General features: G+C 38.4%; 2 protein-coding genes across 4 annotated transcripts in view; one reads left to right on the top strand and one right to left on the bottom strand.

The window, feature by feature from the left end:
• The window catches only part of LOC136266916 (protein NLRC3-like), a 72,256-nt gene extending 63,785 nt beyond the window's left edge, over window positions 1-8,471 (bottom strand). For all 3 annotated transcript variants that reach the window (XM_066061965.1, XM_066061964.1, XM_066061963.1), the window contains exon 1: window positions 8,028-8,471. In XM_066061965.1, the coding sequence (XP_065918037.1) occupies window positions 8,028-8,391 (364 nt within the window). In that variant the 5' untranslated portion in view covers window positions 8,392-8,471. The remainder of the gene's footprint in view (window positions 1-8,027) is intronic.
• A 455-nt stretch (window positions 8,472-8,926) lies between these two features.
• The window catches only part of LOC136266918 (calcium-binding mitochondrial carrier protein SCaMC-2-B-like), an 82,537-nt gene continuing 71,676 nt past the window's right edge, over window positions 8,927-19,787 (top strand). The window contains exons 1-3 of the transcript XR_010706363.1: window positions 8,927-8,990; window positions 17,423-17,757; window positions 18,281-18,368. The gene's annotated coding sequence lies outside the window, so the exon portion shown is untranslated. The remainder of the gene's footprint in view (window positions 8,991-17,422; window positions 17,758-18,280; window positions 18,369-19,787) is intronic.

Raw genomic sequence — 19,787 nt, 5'->3', positions numbered from 1 at the left:
TATGCAAGCAGCATTTGTTTACACTATAGCACAGCTAGCTATAGACCTTGTGCGCATACATTTTCACATTTTTTTCAAATGCCACACATGAACATGAGCATGTTTCTATGTGAGTATATAGAGTGCTATCTATGAAGTCAGCTTGCTATGCCCCTGGAATCATTTGCTTGGTAAGGTTTCCCTTGCATCTTTTTCCTCATCACAGAGAAACATGAAACTAGTAAGGAAGATTGATTGTGTACCAGAGATAGGGTCCACAATGCGAAAAATCGATATCCTCCAATCAACTACCTAACTATTGTCATGTGTTAGGCTAAGTGTAACTTGAATAACACCAGCGTGGCAGCCAAGTTTGTCACTTTCTTCTGATAGAAAACGATACAAATATCTTAAAATCACGTGATTTTTCGTTGCAGCAGTTCGTAGGGTTCTTCGTATGCCACGATATTCACTCTCAACATTGTTCAAGTAGTCTATCATCAACTCAAAGTATTGGTGATTTGATTTTATTCGTCAGTTTCTGGTGGTAGCACTATCTGTGCAGCTTTTTGGCAACAGACAAAATGTTTCTTGCTCTGGAGCACAGGACAAGCAGAGCAGCAACTGCGCCTTGGGTCAGCAATGACCAGTACTAGGTAAAGTACCTGCATGCGGAATATGGTTATAATTGAAGCTTGTTAGCCATCTAGCTGAGCCATCTATATGCTGAAATTCGGCCAAAATGAGCAATTGTTGCAAACAGATATCAGGATGGTTGATACATCAGTGAGACGGTCTCCAACAGCAAGGATATGAAGCTTATAAACACCTAACAATATGGCTATCTCGTCCAGTAAACGCATAGAGCAATCCAATGCATGAAATAGGCACTCACGTGATCGATATTCAAATCTCGGAAAATACAACCATGATCTATTCCAATGACATTAAAATCACTTGGAATCAAGTGACAATCAGTTTGTGTGCATTAGGTTCAGCATCTTGATTAGCCCAGCAGCCTGAGACTCTCCCTATGATGCCATCACAGCATAAAACACACCCGCACTGGCCCAAACCACACCTGAGTGAACAATTAAAACAAATATTTACAAAAGGAGCACACTGCATGGTTCCTATTCAGAAATGAAAGCAATTTAATGTGCGATTTGAATTTCGATCACGTGAGTGCCTATTTCATGCATTGAATTGCTCTATGCGTTTACTGGGCAAGATAGCCGTATTGTTAAGTGTTTATAAACTTCGTATCCTTGCTGTTGGAGACTGTCTCACTGATGTATCAACCATTCTGGTATTTGTTTGTAAAAATCACGTCATTTTGGCCGAATTTCAGCATATAGATGGCTCAGCCAGATGGCTAACAAGCTTCAATTATAACCATACTCCACATGCAGGTACGTTACCTAGTGCTGGTCATTGCTGATCCACGGCGCAGTTGCTGCTCTGCTTGTCCTGTGCTCCAGAGCAAGAAGCATTTTGTCTGTTTCCAAAAAGCTGCACATATTGTACTGCTACCGGAAACCGACCAATAAAATCAAATCACCAATACTTTGAGTTGATGATAGACTACTTGCACAATGTTGAGACTGAATATCGTGGCATACGAAGAACCGCTGCAACGAACAATCACGTGATTTTAAGACATTTGTATCATTTTCTACCAGAAGAAAGTGACAAACTCGGCTGCCACGTTGGTGTTATTCAAGTTACACTTAGCCTAACACATGGCAATAGTTAGGTAGTTGATTGGAGGATATCGATTTTTCGCGTTGCGGACCCTACCAGAGACGTAGCCAGAACCCCAGCCTAAGCCCAAGCATCAATAATTCGAGGTACTCTAACAGAGCAGTCAAGATCAAGATACTCTAATAGAGCAGTCACAGTAGTCACAGAAGCAGTGTAACAAGCTATGTACATGTAGTTATAAATAAATAAACTGATAATGCTATATATATAGTTAGGTGGAGGGAGGAAAGCTATTGTCAGCACCTTTATCTTTATTTTTTTTGTTTTCAGCATACAGCTAGGTCCTGGCATCACCAAAAGTCTGGCTATGCCCCTGTTGTGTACTATTAATGACAATGATGCAAATATACATTCTTGTTAGTCTACTGCAAGAACTCCTCTGAGTATAGGCAAATAAGATTATATTCAGGTTTATACCAATAGACCTTTTCATCACAAAGAACACTTAAAAAAGAACAAAGTGTTTAAAAAATTATAGAATTATTAATAATAGGCTAGCATGGTCATGTTGGGTTTTCACAGATCTGGTCACATATGGCTTTTAGGGGGTATGGGGACCAGTACGATTTAGTCATTAAAATAGCTAAATTGATGTTTAAAAGCGATTGAACCATTACAACTACATGGGTCCGAGTTGCAACAATGTACTGTTACAGTATATTCTCAAAGACTTTCCATATCTTCAGAGGACACTGTTAGAATGGAGATGACTAAAACACAGAATGGACTGGGAAAATGGACTCGCAAAAGGACTGGGAAAACTTACTCCAAATGTCTATTTATCACAGTTGCCCACTTCAAAACAATAACAGATGCTGCAGTGACAGTAAATAAACTTTTGAACACCATCCTGAAGCTTACATAAGCCAATATTAAACATTGTGCTTAAAACTGCTTTTGAACTTCACTCTTTTTGTACTGAATTAAAAGTGCATTCTTCATGGCATGACTTTAAAATGCTGTAAACAAGCCAAGATATAAGCTTCAAGACACGCTGTAATAGATTTGTAATTGTTGCAAGTACTTTCATGGCTACTTCTCAGTGTAACCGGTGACGGGAGGTGATGAGCAGGCTTCAACGTCACACCATGTTGTATGTCATCCGCTGGTAAGGCTAATTGTAACTATAAATTTGTGCTATACTAATTATAATTCAACCACGTTTACAGCACTGATAGTGACAATTTTGCCAGTGACTGCTATCACCTGAGTTCATTAAACCCTAGTTTTAAGCACAGTGCTTGCAGTTGGCTCAAATGTGCTTCAAAATCACATTCAAAAGCTTTTGTAAGGTCTTTCTTAGGAGTAATATTGTTTTTGGGATACTATATGCTTTCAGCTATACTGTTAAAACCACCTTGAGTCCGTTAAGTGTTTTAGTCATATCCCAGTTAGAACCACTTACGGAGGATAATCATTAGGGGTGTTCGCACTGTCTCTATAAACCACTTTCAAATGGGTTACAAACCAGTTTCGCACTTAAAAGTGCTTTGTTGTAAACTAGTTATCTTCAACTCACCTTCTGATATGATTTGAACCACTTTGAAATAATCCACATTACTGACGTGAGGAAGGCATGGCTACAACGCATTGGGTTGAAAGCAAAACTAAAGCCTTAAAAGTGTGCAGGGCAGTGAGGAAGTACAGAGTCTTCTAAATAGAGCAGTAAGAAATATGGCATATCAATACTAGTGCAGAAATTCTATACTAGTCAATTAATGCGTGCAAATGACATTCACACACAAATCATTGTTAGTATGAATTTACAAACAAAAGAAACGAAGAGCAATCATTTGACATAACCAGCAGTTTTGCACATTTTAATGATATGGGATCTGTATTTCACCAGAACTTACTTTTTGTGAAGAGGAAGTGGAACAAGACAAAAGGAAGGTGACCATTGACTTATCTACCGGTTTGCTTTAAAACCTTTATAATTATATGTATATATGCAACCGTCTCGGCAAAAACTCAACTTGTTTGTACAAGCATACATTTTGAGAAAAACGAAATCTAAAAGAATTACACATGTTACAGATTAAAATACACAAAGAAGGAAAACTGAAATCATTGAAACTATGTACCAACTTAATTGCCTGTTCATGGAGAATTCGAAAATATTTGTGATGTTTCTATATCCCCAACAGTTTGTATGTCACGTGTGTTTGTTTACAATGTGGTAAACGCAAACAAGATCGTCATTTCTTCAAATGAACCACCTTCGTACCCATATGCAAAAGTGGTACAGAGCTAAAACTATATCTTGCTAATCCATGGTGAATATTTTAAGCCAATTGCTAACATTGTAAAGTAATGAAAATGGAAGTTATGGCTTAGAATGTAAACGCCTGTAGATTATTTTCAGTAAAGACGCTGTACAAATTGTTTTCCTTGCTATTCCTTAGTGCTATAATTCCAAAACTAAGTGAGATCTAGCTGGCAAAAAAGAAATTCAGAAGTTGGGAAAAAAAGTCGAGCTTTTGCTGATATGGTCACATATATTTTTTTTCCTTTTAATAATTTGGACAATACAATATGGCCCATTTTTGTAGTCGTGCTACAGCCAAAGCTGGTAACCTTGTCTTTTTGCTAAGAATAGTGGTGAGAAACATCGTTTTTCACCCAACACAGCAACATGCAAATGTTGACTCTTTGTCTCGTTTACCCATAGATATACAAGTTGACAGTGAGCATGGCAATTCAACTATGTTATTTAATGTTTATCAGATTGGGACACTACCCATTAAACCAGAACATTTACGACAAGCCACAAGTTGTGACCCAATACTTGCAAAAGTGCTGAACTGCACGAAGTTTGGATGGTCAACATCAGTACAGCCAGATTTCAAGCCATTTGTCAGTCGTCACTGAACTTACCATTGAGGCAAGATGTTTAATGTGGGGGATGAAAGTTATTTTTCCAAGTAAGCTGAGGGAAAGTTACTGGAAAAGCTGCATTCTGTTCACCCAGGAGTAGTGAAGATGAAGTCATTGGCTAGAACTTTAGAGTGGTGGCCAGAAATTGACAAACAAATCAAAACTTTTGCTAAGAAATGTTATTCATGTCAGAGTCTCAGAAATAAACCAGTTTCTATACCACTTCATCCTTGGGGTTGGCCAGCAACCCCATGGCACTGTTTACACATAGACTTCGCAGGACGTTTTCTGGGGAAACTCTTCTTCATTATTATTGATGCCCATTTCAAGTGGCCAAAAGTAATTCCCATGAAAGTAACATCTGCCGAAAAGACTGTTGTAGTGGTGTGCGATATCAGGATTTTTATTTCGATATTATATCGATACGATATTGGGGTAAATATCGAAATTTCGATACGATTTTCGATAATTTTTAATTGTGTGGGTAATGTAATTGCGTGGGCGGCCGATATTTATAAATATGCTTGAAATACAATTTGCACACAAACCATTGCATAAAACTAATAATAAGCCTAGAAAACTGGCAGAAAAGTTTTTAAAGTGGCTAGATAGTACAGAACCAACCTTCATTTCTAGCGTGATTGCGCAATCACACACTAAATGCTGTAGATTTATCGAAATATTCTTCGATATTTCGATAATTATCGCAAATTATTACCTTTTCGATAAATATCGAAATCTGCTAAAGCAGTATCGAAAATCGATACGATAAAATTATCGCAAAATCGATATTTTTTCGATATATCGCACATCACTAGACTGTTGATAAACTAAGGAAATTATTTACCACTCATGGACTGCTATGCCAGATTGTTTCTGATAATGGCCCTCAGTTCATGTCCCACCATTTCACTGAATTCTTGAAGATTATGGAATTAAATGCATCTGCTCTGCTCCATACCATCCAGCTACTAAAAATCGCAAGATTTCTGCTGATGTACTGAAGCATTCCAAGTGTTAGCACTGGCCAATCACCAGCTGAACTTTTATTTATTTCACAGATCATTATGTACCAGAATGACCTTACTCTCACCTAACACTTCCACATTTGTTGCCAATAAAAATGCTCAAAAGAAGCATTATCATGACAAAAAGTCTACAAAGCAAGAAAGACAGTTTGAAATTGGTGAAATGGTTTTGGTTGAAAATCCTAAATGGCTTCCTAGTATTATCCTGAAACATCTTGGAACCTTTTCATACAGAGTTCAAGTTGGCAATGTCGAGTGGAAGCATCACATAGATCAAATCTTGGCCAGTGTACCTCATTCTAAACCAAAAGATGATGACAGTCCTTTTGACAACACTCTGACTGAAGCTGAATGCGAAAATGTGACGGGCTATTGAAATGGCTGTGTCAACTCCTAGATATCCACAAAGAGAAAATCACCATCCGGAACGTTTTAATCATAGTAGCTATGAAGGAAGGTGTAGGGAACGGATCTGCCATGAGGTACTCAGTTATCTCTCACGTGATAGTGTGCAATAATCAAGATACAATCATACATATATACTATGCCCTAGTGTTACAATTGTGAGTGTATTAGTACATGTGCAGTGCTATAGAATGGTTCATAGTTTATGTTCTTACAGAAGGAGGAGTGTAATGTATTTAAATGATGTAATAAAGAGTGACACAATGCATACATATGGTTTTTGTAGTATTACACTTTGTAATCATACATTTCCTCTTAGGTTTGTGCATCTTCTATTGAAGTTGAATATTGTTGTATAGGCTCTTCCTTGCTAATAACTAGCTAGGATTGTTATTGTTGTTGTTATTGTTGCTATCTATCAAACCTAATAATGACACTCCTTTTCAACAGTTCCTGCAATGCAACGAGACTGACTCAACTGGCCTAGCCCAATTGACATGTGTCTCGGTCCCACACCTGGCCTCCGTTTCCAGGGAGAAATCTTGTTGTGTTTTCCTCTCTCATCTGGTCTCTTTTACCCGAAGAATTTGCTTAATGGCTCCAATAAGACTCCTTGACTCCTTTAAAGTAGATTCCTTGTTTCTCATCATCCACTTCCTCAATTTTGATGCAGGTAGGCAGTCATTATTCATTATGACATCATGTTAATTAATTATTTTTAAATTTGTTTTTATACTATATTCCACAAGAATCATGTCATGATATACAAATTTTCACACAGCATACACAGCTGCCCATCCACAGTAGCAGTAATGCTATTGTTAACACAAGGTGCATCACGTGTGTTAAGATCACGTGTGAAATAAGGGGCATGTCCTACTAGAATGTAATAATGAAAGTTGAGGCAGCAGTGCTTTGGTAGAAGTAGGAGACTGATGAGAAACAAGGAATCGACTGCCTGGCCTAACTATCAATCTCAGGTATACACTGACAGGGATAAAGTGTATCTCTTAAACTGAATTCTGCTGCCATCACAAATCTACTGTTCTTATCTTGGTAGGACCTCCAACAAGGGGTGGTCACTACCAATAGCCCTGTAGAACCATCTGTGACCGGGATCAAGGTTTTTGATCGACGAAAAATACTTTGATTGCTTAATTTCGCCTTAAAAATAGCCTTGATTGTTTGATAATTTAGCACATATTATCATAAATTCTCGTTATGTTTGCGGGCTAGTTTAATCACCACTTTCTAGGACATCTTGATCGCTTGATTCACTCAAACTTTAACTCTTGATCGCTTGATATGATTTTGATCCCGGTCGCAGATGGTTCTACAGGACTATTGGTGGTGACTACCCCTTGTCCAATGTAAGCAGCACAGCACCTTGTGTTGGCAGCTTACAGTTCCACACTAGTATATTCACATCTACAACATAAGCATTAGGCCCCTATTTGGTGATTATTAGTTTCTCATCCACCGCCCGCACCCTTCTTAAGCTACCGCATGGTAAGCCATTATTTACTCTGCGCATGCTCAGAAGAACACATGATACCAAACTGTTATAATTTTTGTTAATGAACGCTACAATGCGCTATATATCACCAGGAGAACTGTTGTTTTCCTTGGCAAATTGCTGCAGTGCCAGTTGCAATCGTGCTCTATCGACTTCATCAAAGCAGGCTTTCAGTTGACTGTCAAAAAATAGTTGGCGATCACGAAAATTAGAATCAGCTGGTTAAGGAAATGTTTGTAGTAAGAAAGAAAGACAATTTGGACAAGGTCTGTACATCAGTGTGTTAATATTATAAAATAATGGCATAATGGTAATACCCTCCCGCCCGCATCATAATAATTAGAAAGGCTGGATGAGAAACTAATAATCACCGAATAGGGGCCTTATATACAGTTAATACTTAGTTTTAAATGTTATATATATGACGTACGCCACTGTATGTATCACTGCCCACTCACCGGTCATGATATTCAGCTCAGAACAAATCTGTCTCGCTACTTCAGCGCACTCTACATGCCGTGATGACTGCATAACCCTCAGGAATTCATGAAATGGACGAGGAATTTCCTCGAACAATGCCTTACGAATGGGTAGTAAGATAGCTCGAGCTTTTGATGACGACGTCGAGTGTGATAATATTTCTTCTTCCTCTTCAAAACTAATGATATTACTAGTCACGAGATGAGGTAACAACTCTTCAACTGTCACTGGTAACAATTCACACAACTTAGCATAGTAACGTGTAAACACTTCTCGTTCACTGAGACTAGTCGACTGACTGGACGATTCCTTTTTGGGCTGATATTTACACTGTGACGACATTTTAATTTGTTATTTCTCTCTCGATCTCTCTATAAAAGCAAGCAAGCAATGAATTTTACTCGCAGTAAATAAACTCCTACTAGTTTATAGTAAGACTAGGCGCATGCGTATAGAACCAGATGACTGTAGAGCACTCTGCAGCTTCGATTCTCATTATCAGAATTGCTGTTGTTATGTGCAAACGGTAGCAAGAGCGAGTGATCAAAAAGTTATTGAAGTGTGTTGTCCAGCGATGATTTTGTGTTCTGACGTTGGCCTAAACAATTAGGATACAGTTACAAGCGAGGGTAGGCCACAACAGCCGCCTTCAGTGGATGCAAAGAAGGTGAAGGAGTTATTTGAACAGTTGGACGCCAATAGAGATGGTCGCGTGGATGTGAAGGAACTAACGGAAGGCCTAAGTAAAGCTAGGAGTACCGAGCGAGGAGTACCAACCATCACCCCCTGAACCTAGTCTCGCGTGGCCAGACCCTTTCCGCGCAACCGCTTATCGATTGGAAATTATAAGCGCGGCGCTTATAATTTCCAATCGATAAGCGGCTGCGCGAAAAGGGTCTGGCCACGCGAGACTACCCTGAACCATACCCGGCCAAGCACAGGTAAGTACAATTCATCAGTGATGTACGTAGTTTAACTGTTTGATAGTTGGGAGAGTTAGTGTGGTTGCAATAACCAAACAAGATTTTCATCACAGAATTACAAACTTTAGTTACTCATGCACATTACAGTGGATGCATTGGACTCTTAAAATTCTGTACCGTATAGCGGGTTTTTATTGCGAGGACTTTAATCTTGCGTTTTGGGGCACTTCGCAATATTTTATCACATAGAATTTTGTTTATCGTGAGGTTTTTAGTGCCTGTAAAATTGTTGTGTTGGAACATTCGACAACAAACTAGGTGCTCGTTTTATGTACATAACAGCTTGCTGATCAAGACACACTGAATCACAGTGATACAATAAGAAGTGTTATATCCCTACTGTGTTCAAGATTCCATAATGGAAATGCACAGTAGGGATATAACACTTCTTATTGTTATACTGTGATTTAATCTCGTGCACTAATCCAGCTTGTTTCATTACTTTTTATCAATGTGTTATGGTCCCTATTCTAGTTGAAAATTCCAAATTTTTCTGTGTACTTGTATAGATATCACGTGATAATGTCACTGTCAGACAAGTACAATGATGATACAAACGTGGAAGAATGCAAAATGATTCAGCGTGTCGTAGTGGGTGCGTTCCTTGTTTGTATGTTGAAAGTTTATATACGGGCAGATACTGTAGCTTACTCTTTGCCAATTAATAAAATCTGTTTTTCGAAGTGATCAGATGAATGCTTCATGAGATATGCTTGTTTGTATCTGCCTATGTAAATTGGCAAAAGTATTGTGCATTTTCAATTCGTTTTTTTTTAATCAAATCCAGTTTTCTGGATTATGGATTAAACAAACACATAGCATGTGCTCTAGTCTAATTTCATCACCTTACAAAGTTGACTAGATCACTTTGTACACTAAAGAACGTTTGCCAGAAAGTTAGAGCCCAAACACCTTGGATTATTATGGTTTGAACATTTGTAAACTGTTAACAATACATGGTTCATAACACAACAATAAATTACAACATGTTTAATACATGTCTCACAGTAGCAACTATGGAAAATCTTGTGCTCCTTTCTGTTTAATATTCCTTGCAAAAGTTTGAACCTCAATCTTTACCTACATTTAAAATGTTCATTCCCTTAAACGAATGTTCAAATTTAGCCAAGATCATTTGAGCCCTACTAGAAGGTGATACTTGTTGGAAACTTACACCTGATGTATTTAACAATTTGTCTGGTTGAAGAGAAATGTAATGGTGACATTTGTCGTTTCAGTGACATTTGTGACCATCCCAGCGAAAACCCGTGTAGTTCGCACAACTTCCAAATTTCTTTTTATTTTCTCAGCATGATCTGCATAGTCGAAGGAATGGTTCACCAAAATTTCAGTCGATTATGGTGAGTAGTTTTGGAATTACAGTGCTAGAAAGTAGGAAAAGCAAGGAAATTAATTTGTACAGTGACTATACTAATAAACTACAGGTGCTTTCATTAGCAGCCATAACTTCTGTTTGGATTAGTTTACAAAGTTGGGATTTGGCTTACAGTGTTCACCATGGATTGGCAGATCAGCCAATGTATAGTTTCAGCCCTGCAGTCACTTGTGCATAGGCATATGAAGGCGGTTTTATTAAAGAAACTGCGACAATTTTGTTTATGGTCGCATCATAAACAAACGCACATGACACACAAACCATTGGGGCTACAAAAATGAAACAAAAGAATTTTGAACTCCCCATGAGTGGGCAAATAAGATTGGTATATAGATTTAATCAATTTAACACATCCTTTCCTGAGTAATGGTTCGATTAAAACTTGCATAAATTTTCTTTGTAACACGCAATTTCACCATTTTTCGTTTTTCTCAATATGCATGCTTGTGCAAACTAGATGGGTTTTTGCTGAGATGGTCACATTTGTCAATCACAGATATCTAATTTTGTGATAATTCAGTCAACAAGAGGCCAGAAATATACTTTTTAGACGATTACCTTATGACACATTCCATCGCATTACCATCATGTAAATTTAAATACAAGTATGTGTGGTTTAGTATAGCAGCATAGCCCCAAGAGTTCATAATATATATATACTGAGGAGAGTATCCTACTCTCATATACCCCTGTAGAAGGGCGTATCGTGAAGTTATGATGTAACGACAAGATGTTGTGGTTTGTGACGTACGAGCAGCCATAAAAGTACAAGAATCATTAGCACCATTTCACACTCGCGACGCTCAGGATAGCCATATTTGCAAATGGCCTAGCAAGAAATGCCTACGAAGTGGTCTTAACCCATGAAGGAACGATTGTAGTTCGGTGAGAAACGCTTAGAGCTGGAGTTAATTTGGTTGCTAGCGACGTTGTTAGGCACGCGTTCAATCGATACCATGTTCAACTAATGACATCATTAATTATACAAAGAAAAACGGGCGAACTCAGAAGCGTTACATCATAACTTCACGATACACCCTTCTACAGAGGTATATGAGAGTAGGATACTCTCCTCAGTATATATCAAGACACACGGTAGTGTGTCGTGCGGCCCAAGAAGCCGGCGCGTAACACCCGTGAGTATATTGACAGGAAGAAAGAAAACGCAATTTTCGCACCTCCGTAGCTCTGTGCTTCCTTGATGAAACAAGACGAGTTTTGCTGTGGACATGCCCCCCAACTGCAGCACTCCACATTCCAAATTTGAGCGAAATCGCTTCGCGCGTTCCCGAGATATGCGACTTCAAAAATTGGCTCAGTTTCTTCGTTTTTTTTCTTCTTCTTATTTTTCTTTTTCTTGTCGCACACTTACAAAAACTGCTATAAAACTCGCATGCCATATCCGATTGCCTTGAAATTTGGCACACAGAAGGGGAATATAAAGGCGCATCTCGGTACCAACTTTGGCTGGAATACGATAAACAGGCAAAGAGTTATGAGCGATTATTCACGAAAAATAACACCAATATGTTGTCACGCCTACAGGATAAACCGCGTATGGGAAGAAGCTGAAAATCGGTGGGTGAATAGGTTAACTATTGAACCTCAAACCTTTTGTGGTTTGAAAGAAATCGAGCTAAAAACCAAGAAGATACAACGAAAAAACCAACAGTGTGTAACAATTACGCAATCGAGATTAGCTAATAAAAAACGACTGCTTGCCACACCTACCAGGTAAACCGCTTGGGGTAATGCTTTGAAAATCGCTGTACAGATGGAGTTATCGTCTTAGAAAGGCTCTTCAATGGTGTAGAAGAATCAGACTTAAAACCACGGAGTTATAACACGAAATCCAACTTAGTGTAGCAAGTGCGAGATCGAGATACTCTAATAGAGCAGTCATCCTAATAGAGCAGTCATCCTAATAAAGCAGTCACCCGAAGAGAATTCAAGAGATCAGCTACAAACAACTAACCTGTATAGAGATCAGCTACAAACAAGTCACCCTGTAGAGAGATCAGCCACAAACAATTCACCCTGTAGAGAGATCAGGTAGAAGAAGTTACCTTGTAGGGAATTCATGCAACTATAGAAAGAGATAATTCAGCTAGAAGAAATCACCTTGTAGAGTTCAGCTACAAAGAAACCACAATGTAGAGAGTTCAGCTACAAAGAAACAACCATGTAGAGAATTCGTTTACAAACAAGTCACCCTATAGAAAGATCAGCTAGAAGAAGTTACCTCGTAGAGAGTTCAGTTACAAAGAAACCACCATGTAGAGAATTCATTTACAAACTAGTGACCCTGTAGAGACATCAGCTAGAAGAAGTTACCTTGTAAAGAGTTCAGCTACATAGAAACCATTCTGTAAAGAGCTCAGCTGCAAACAAATCACCTGTACAGAATTCAGCTACAAACAAATCACCCTGTAGAGAGATCAGCTAGAAGAAGTTACCTTGTTGATAGTTCAGCTACAAAGAAACCATCATGTAGAGAGTTCAGCTACAAACAAATCTCCCTGTAGAGAGATCAGCTAGAAGAAGTTACCTTGTAGAGAGTTCAGCTTCAAACAAATCACCCTGTAGAAAGATCAGCTACAAACAAATCTCCCTGTAGAGAGATTAGCTAGAAGAAGTTACCTTGTAGAGAGTTCAGCTACAAAGAAACCATCATGTAGAGAGTTCAGCTACAAACAAATCTCCCTGTTGAGAGATCAGCTAGAAGAAGTTACCTTGTAGAGAGTTCAGCTTCAAACAAATCACCCTGTAGAAAGATCAGCTAGAAGAGGTCACCTTGTAGAGAGTTCAGTTACAAAAAAAACCACTATGTAGAGAGCTCAGCTACAAACTAGTGACCTTGTAGAGACATCAGCTAGAAGAAGTTACCTTGTAGATAGTTCAGCTACAAAGAAACCATTCTTTAAAGGGCTCAGCTGCAAACAAATCACCTGTAAAGAATTCAGCTACAAATAAATCACCCTGTAGAAAGATGAGCTAGAAAAGGTTACCTTGTAGAGAGTTCAGTTACAAAGAAACCACCATGTAGAGAATTCAGCTACAAACTAGTGACCCTGTAAAGACATCAGCTAGAAGTAGTTACCTTGAGAGAGTTCAGCTACAAAGAAACCATTATTTAAAGAGCTCAGCTGCAAACAAATCACCTATATAGAATTCAGCTACAAACAAATCACCATGTAGAGAGATCAGCTAGAAGAAGTTAACTTGTAGAGAGTTCAGCTACAAACAAATCACCCTGTAGAGAGATCAGCTAGAAGAAGTTACCTTGTAGAGAGTTCAGCTACAAAGAAACCACCATGTAGAGAGTTCAGCTGCAAAGAAATCACCCTGTATAAAATTCTGCCACGAACAAATTGCCCTGTAGAAAGATCAGTTAGAAGAAGTTACCTTGTAGAGAGTTCAGCTACAAAGAAACCATTCTGTAAAGAGCTCAGCTGCAAACAAATCACCTGTACAGAATTCAGCTACAAACAAATCACCCTGTAGAGAGATCAGCTAGAAGAAATTACTTTGTAGAGAGTTCAGCTACAAAGAAACCACCATGTAGAGAGTTCAGCTGCAAAGAAATCACCCTGTAGAAAATACAGCCACAAACAAATTGCCCTGTAGAAAGATCAGTTAGATGAAGTTACCTTTTAGAGAGTTCAGCTACAAAGAAACCACCCTGTAGAGAGATCAGCTAGAAGAAGTTACCTTGTAGATCGTTCAGCTACAAACAAATCACCCTGTAGAGAGATCAGCTAGAAGAAGTTACCTTGTAGAGAGTTCAGCTACAAAGAAACCACCATGTAGAGAGTTCAGTTGCAAAGAAATCACCCTGTAGAAAATTCTGCCACAAACAAATTGCCCTGTAGAAAGATCAGTTAGAAGAAGTTACCTTTTAGAGAGTTCAGCTACAAAGAAACCATTCTGTAAAGAGCTCAGCTGCAAACAAATCGCCTGTACAGAATTCAGCTACAAACAAATCACCCTGTAGAGAGATCAGCTAGAAGAAATTACCTTGTAGATAGTTCAGCTACAAACAAATCACCCTGTAGAAAGATCAGTTAGAAGAAGTTACTTTGTAGAGAGTTCAGCTACAAAGAAACCATTCTGTAAAGAGCTCAGCTGCAAACAAATCACCTGTACAGAATTCAGCTACAAACAAATCACCCTGTAGAGAGATCAGCTAGAAGAAATTACATTGTAGATAGTTCAGCTACAAACAAATCACCCTGTAGAAAGATCAGTTAGAAGAAGTTACTTTGTAGAGAGATCAGCTACAAAGAAACCATTTTGTAAAGAGCTCAGCTGCAAACAAATCACCTGTACAGAATTCAGCTACGAACAAATCACCCTGTAGAGAGATCAGCTAGAAGAAGTTACCTTGTAGATAGTTCAGCTACAAACAAATCTCCCTGTAGAGAGATCAGCTAGAAGAAATTACCTTGTAGAGAGTTCAGCTACAAAGAAATCATCATGTGGAGAGTTCAGCTGCAAAGAAATCACCACTGCCCAAATTTCAAGGCAATAGCTCTTTCCAATCTGAAGTTATCAATTGTCAAAGTTGGCAAATTGGATGTGTGTGGAAGGCCCCTTTTCGCAAATCCGGTCCCATATGTATTATATATATAATTTGTACATGTACTGATAAAATATTTAAAGTACATCTACTTCATCTTTTCTTCTTCCTGTAGTAAAGAAAAAAAACATAGGTTAAAAAAGTCCCAAAGCTGGCCATAGGCCGGCTTTGGGGTATACAAATACAAAAAGAAATGAAATCTAATCCAAAACAGCCAAGCTGTAAAAAAAGTGTGCGGCCCTCAGAAAGGCTATGGTGAAAAAAGATGTGAAATTCAAGGTGGCGGCCAAGAAATGGCTGTGATGGTAGGTTAATGGTAAAAATTTTAATAACGACAATTCAGGTGAATTTTTGTGCCGCTTCACAAAATTTACCTGAATTGTCATTATTAAAATTTTTACCATTAACCTACCATCACAGCCATTTCTTGGCCGCCACCTTGGATTTCACATCTTTTTTCACCATAGCCTTTCTGAGGGCCGCACACTTTTTTTACAGCTTGGCTGTTTTGGATTAGATATATATATATATTATGAACTCTTGATAGCCCCCAAAATTGGAAATATTGTGCACTTTTTCATAAAGCCATGAAACTTTCCACATAATAGTACTCCTATTTTTAGATATAGTGCCATCGCTAAGTTGACCTTTGGTGACCTTTACAACCATTTTTGTACAGAAAATTTATCATTTTTTGTCTTTTATTTCCCTGAGGCCGTAATTAACTTGTTAAAACATGGTACCAAACAAAAGATCTTGCTGATAGAAACAACTTGGTTTTTATTTGAAGTCAATGCGTAGGTAATTATAAGAAAAATTAAGAATATTAGGGATCATAGGAAAAAACAAGGGAGGTCACCTACACCTGCAGATATACTAGAGGACATTTAATCCCTACTTCAGTCTATACCCATGACTGAATTAGGGATTAAATGTTCATTAGTGTATCTACAGGTGTAGGCAACCTCCCTATTTGCCTACTTTTTTATGATCCCTAATTGAACTTAAAAATTCCTATATTTCCTTATACTTGTTTGTTACCTTTTTTGCAACATTATTATGACTGGTGAACCCATGTTTACCATATCAAAAGGAAAGATGGGACCAGAGTTAATGTTTTCATCTGAATGTACATCCCAGCTATCAATTACTGACTCGAAAGTGAAGTGGCCATTATGCTTTGCTTTCAGTCATGTTCAGCCCGTTACAAATGAAGAACAGTAGGAGAAGTGCCTATGTTATCAATTCAGTCACCACAAAAAAATATGGATGATCCGCATGCCCCAACTATCAATTATTGAAGTGGCCTAAGAAGTGGCCATTAAGCTTACTTTCAGCTATGTTCAGCCTGTTGTACAGTGTTACAAATGAAGAAAAGTAGGAGAAGTGCTTCTGCGGTCAACACAGAAAATGTGGCCGATTCCCGCTTACAATTGTAGGGAAGCCATTGCGCTACCATGAATTGGCACCCTGGGCTTTAGGCAAAAGGAAATGGGATACAAAGGTGGACAAAGGTAAGTCCATGTTGCGTGCATTGTATGTACTGCAATATGCCATGAGGTATGTCTTGGGACAAAGCAACGTCAAACAGTGAAAAAATCAAGTCCGTAGCCTTAGCCATTATCGAGTTACACTTGCCTGAAGGCATCAGGGAGGCAGGCAGGCTAACAGTCAGTAGAAAATTTCATTGAATAATTTAAAAAAAATTGTTGGAAGCATTTAGGGTTGCACTGAAATCACTTTTGGGCTTGGTTATACCTAACCAATACTGCCACAGTGTCAGGATGGTATTGTGAAACTGGTTTTGTGTGATATTTTGGACCAGAAAACCCAAACCTCCATGATCCCTACTGTATGATAGTAACCTTTTACAAATGTGACCATCTCAGCAAAAACCCGTCTAGTTTGCATAAGCATGTATATTGAGAAAATTAAATATAATATATATATATATATATATATATATATATATATATATATTAAAAAATTAGTCAAATTACACATGTTACAAAGTAAATTTAGTCGCACCATTACTCAGAAAAGAAAGTGTTAATTAAATCAATTAAACCTATATGCCAACTTATTCGCCTACTCATGGGGAGTTTGAAATCTTTTTTTCATTTCTGTAGCCCCAATGGTTTGCGTGTCATGTGCGTTTGTTTATGATGCAGTAGACGTAAACAAAATGGATGCTGTTTCTTCAATAAAACCGCCTTCATATGCCTATGCGCAGGTGACTGCAGAGCTAAAACTATACCTTGGCTGACCTGCCAATCCATGGTGAACACTGTAAGCCAAATTCCAACTTTGTAGACTAATCCAAACGGAAGTTATGGCTGCTAATGTAAGCGCCTGTAGTTTATTTTTAGTATAGTCACTGTACAAATCAATTTCCTTGCTCTTCCTACTTTCTAGCACTGTAATTCCAAAACTACTTACCATAATCGACTGAAATTTTGGTGAACCATTCCTTCGACTATGCAGATCATGCTGAGAAAATAAAAGGAAATTTGGAAGTTGTGCGAACTAGACTGGTTTTCGCTAAGATGGTCACAAATGGTAACAGTATTCCTATAGACAGTGTATTTACCAGTACTTCTCCCTCTGGTCCAGTTGATGTTGTCCTATAGGCACATTAGGAGACAAGGATCTTGATGGTCGGATGGACCTGAACGAGTTCATGCAGTTTGTGACTGAGCAACAACGTAAACTATGAGAGGTGTTCTCCAGTCTGGATGTTAATGGAGATGGTAAGCATGAAGTACTGTATTGTTGACACCTGTCTCTCTATGTGAACGTACTCATTACATATAATTGTTCATGTACTGTATGGTGGAGTACTAAGGTAAAGTCCCTCTAGTCCCCTACCAGTTTACCTTTAAAGAAATATTCTTTAAAATCAATGAGTGGAGGTATATACACTTCATGTAATATGTACTGTTTTGTGAAAGCAATCCTGTGAGGTTTTTACCTACCAAGCTTTACTATTATGTTTTGAGCAAAATGACAAAATTGTTTTAGCTCCTGGACACCTGATGACCAACTACATAATAGTAAAGGGGCTTGATAGAGGTTGATTCAGTTCACTTTTTTTACTTCACCTCTTGACCTTTACCAGCTGAGCATTTAGCAACATGTAATCCTGTTATGCTTGTATGGCTTCCTATAGCATTTATAACCTGTAGTAACATGTTGTGTTGTTATAGTATTCAGTGTGTAGTGTAGACAGTGTAATCATCATCATCAGAGTATTGATGTGTTGTGATCATGTAGGAGCTCTTGACTTTGAGGAGATCAAGAAGTCATTGATCAATCTTGAGATCAAGACTGATGAGAAGGAGATATACAAGTTGTTACAGAGGTGAGGATCATGTTAAACAAGTAGTGGATACTTGTTAGTGTGTACATTATTAATGTATAGAGTAAGATCAGAGGAGGGCGGACACGTTTTAAGCACTGTGTAATATTATTACTTTAATTGCATAATTCCACGTGGTATTTCACGTGAGCCTCAATAGACCCAATACAAATCTAGCGAACAGTGAGGTTGAGAATAAGATGGTATGTTTTTTTTTTTTTTTAATTCTTTGGTTTATGGCAATATTAACAATGTCATGTTGATCATGCATAATTACCTCAGTCCTTCACATGCCATATGAAGCAGAAATAAACATTGCGTGGTAACTCCTGTTGTAAGCTTAGTGTTCTTCAGCACGTCAAACACAAACCATTTGTATAATATGTTTTAGCAGTGCTTATAAATCATGTCCGCCCTCCTCTGTAGTAAGATGGTCAGTGAGTGTCAAGTGTTTATCTGTTTAGTACATTATGTACAGGATGATTATGATACAAAGGCGTAGGAACGATTTTCAGAGTGGGGGGGCAAAGATAGCCATAACCAGTCAACCATAAACTGATTAATACCCATGCAGACACACGGGGTCCGGCTCCTCTGTACCCAATTCATACGTGCGTTTATATAAAGGTGTTGTGGGGTGTGTTATCACTAGCTAGTAGCCCTACACCTATACTACATAGCTATATCTCTTCACTCCCTATCCTGCCGCTATGCTCCTCTACACCTACTGCATCTGCTTGATGCATGTACATATCACATGAGAAATCATGGTCACGTGAAGGTCTTTTCTTTATGCGAGCTTTACGTACTTCACACTGCAAGGATTACAGCATTAATAGTGGTTATCCGCAAAGTGAAACATCGTTACCTTTAAAGAACTACAAGCTGGGATGTCTGCTAGCAGGCGTTCCCAAACTGGTTGAAAATCACGTGAATACCACACTGCGTTCACGGTTGGCCACTTTGAGTTTTAACATCCTAGTTTGTTTCTCTTGATAAATCAACTTCACCACAAAGTCTTAATAATTTCTTGTTTAATCGTTGGTAGTCAGCAACTCCCATACACTTGCGCACTACAGTGTGACTGCCCTCTTAGACTTAGATCTGCTACCACCCTCAATTATTCGAGTTAAACTTTCCCACATCATATAATGCCACGGATATGACACTCTATCTACTGTTTAAACTAATCACTGCACGGGATCCAGGAAGTATTTGAACAACAGATATCACGTGCAAGCATAACAGAAATAAAATTACAGGCGTGTGTTATTAATTTTAATCATACAATGAATGGCTTGACAGTTGCGGTGGACTGGTGATGCCACACCCCAGAGTACTTTTGCGTGATGGTTGTATGGCTTCTCGTATGGAGGTATGTATTTCTGTGTGTATATAGAACTTTGGCTGATTGGTTACTAG

The sequence above is a fragment of the Dysidea avara genome, chromosome 9 (assembly GCF_963678975.1).
Source record: "Dysidea avara chromosome 9, odDysAvar1.4, whole genome shotgun sequence".
In the NCBI taxonomy this organism is placed as follows: domain Eukaryota; kingdom Metazoa; phylum Porifera; class Demospongiae; order Dictyoceratida; family Dysideidae; genus Dysidea; species Dysidea avara.
This window is presented reverse-complemented; position numbering and strand designations above follow the sequence as displayed.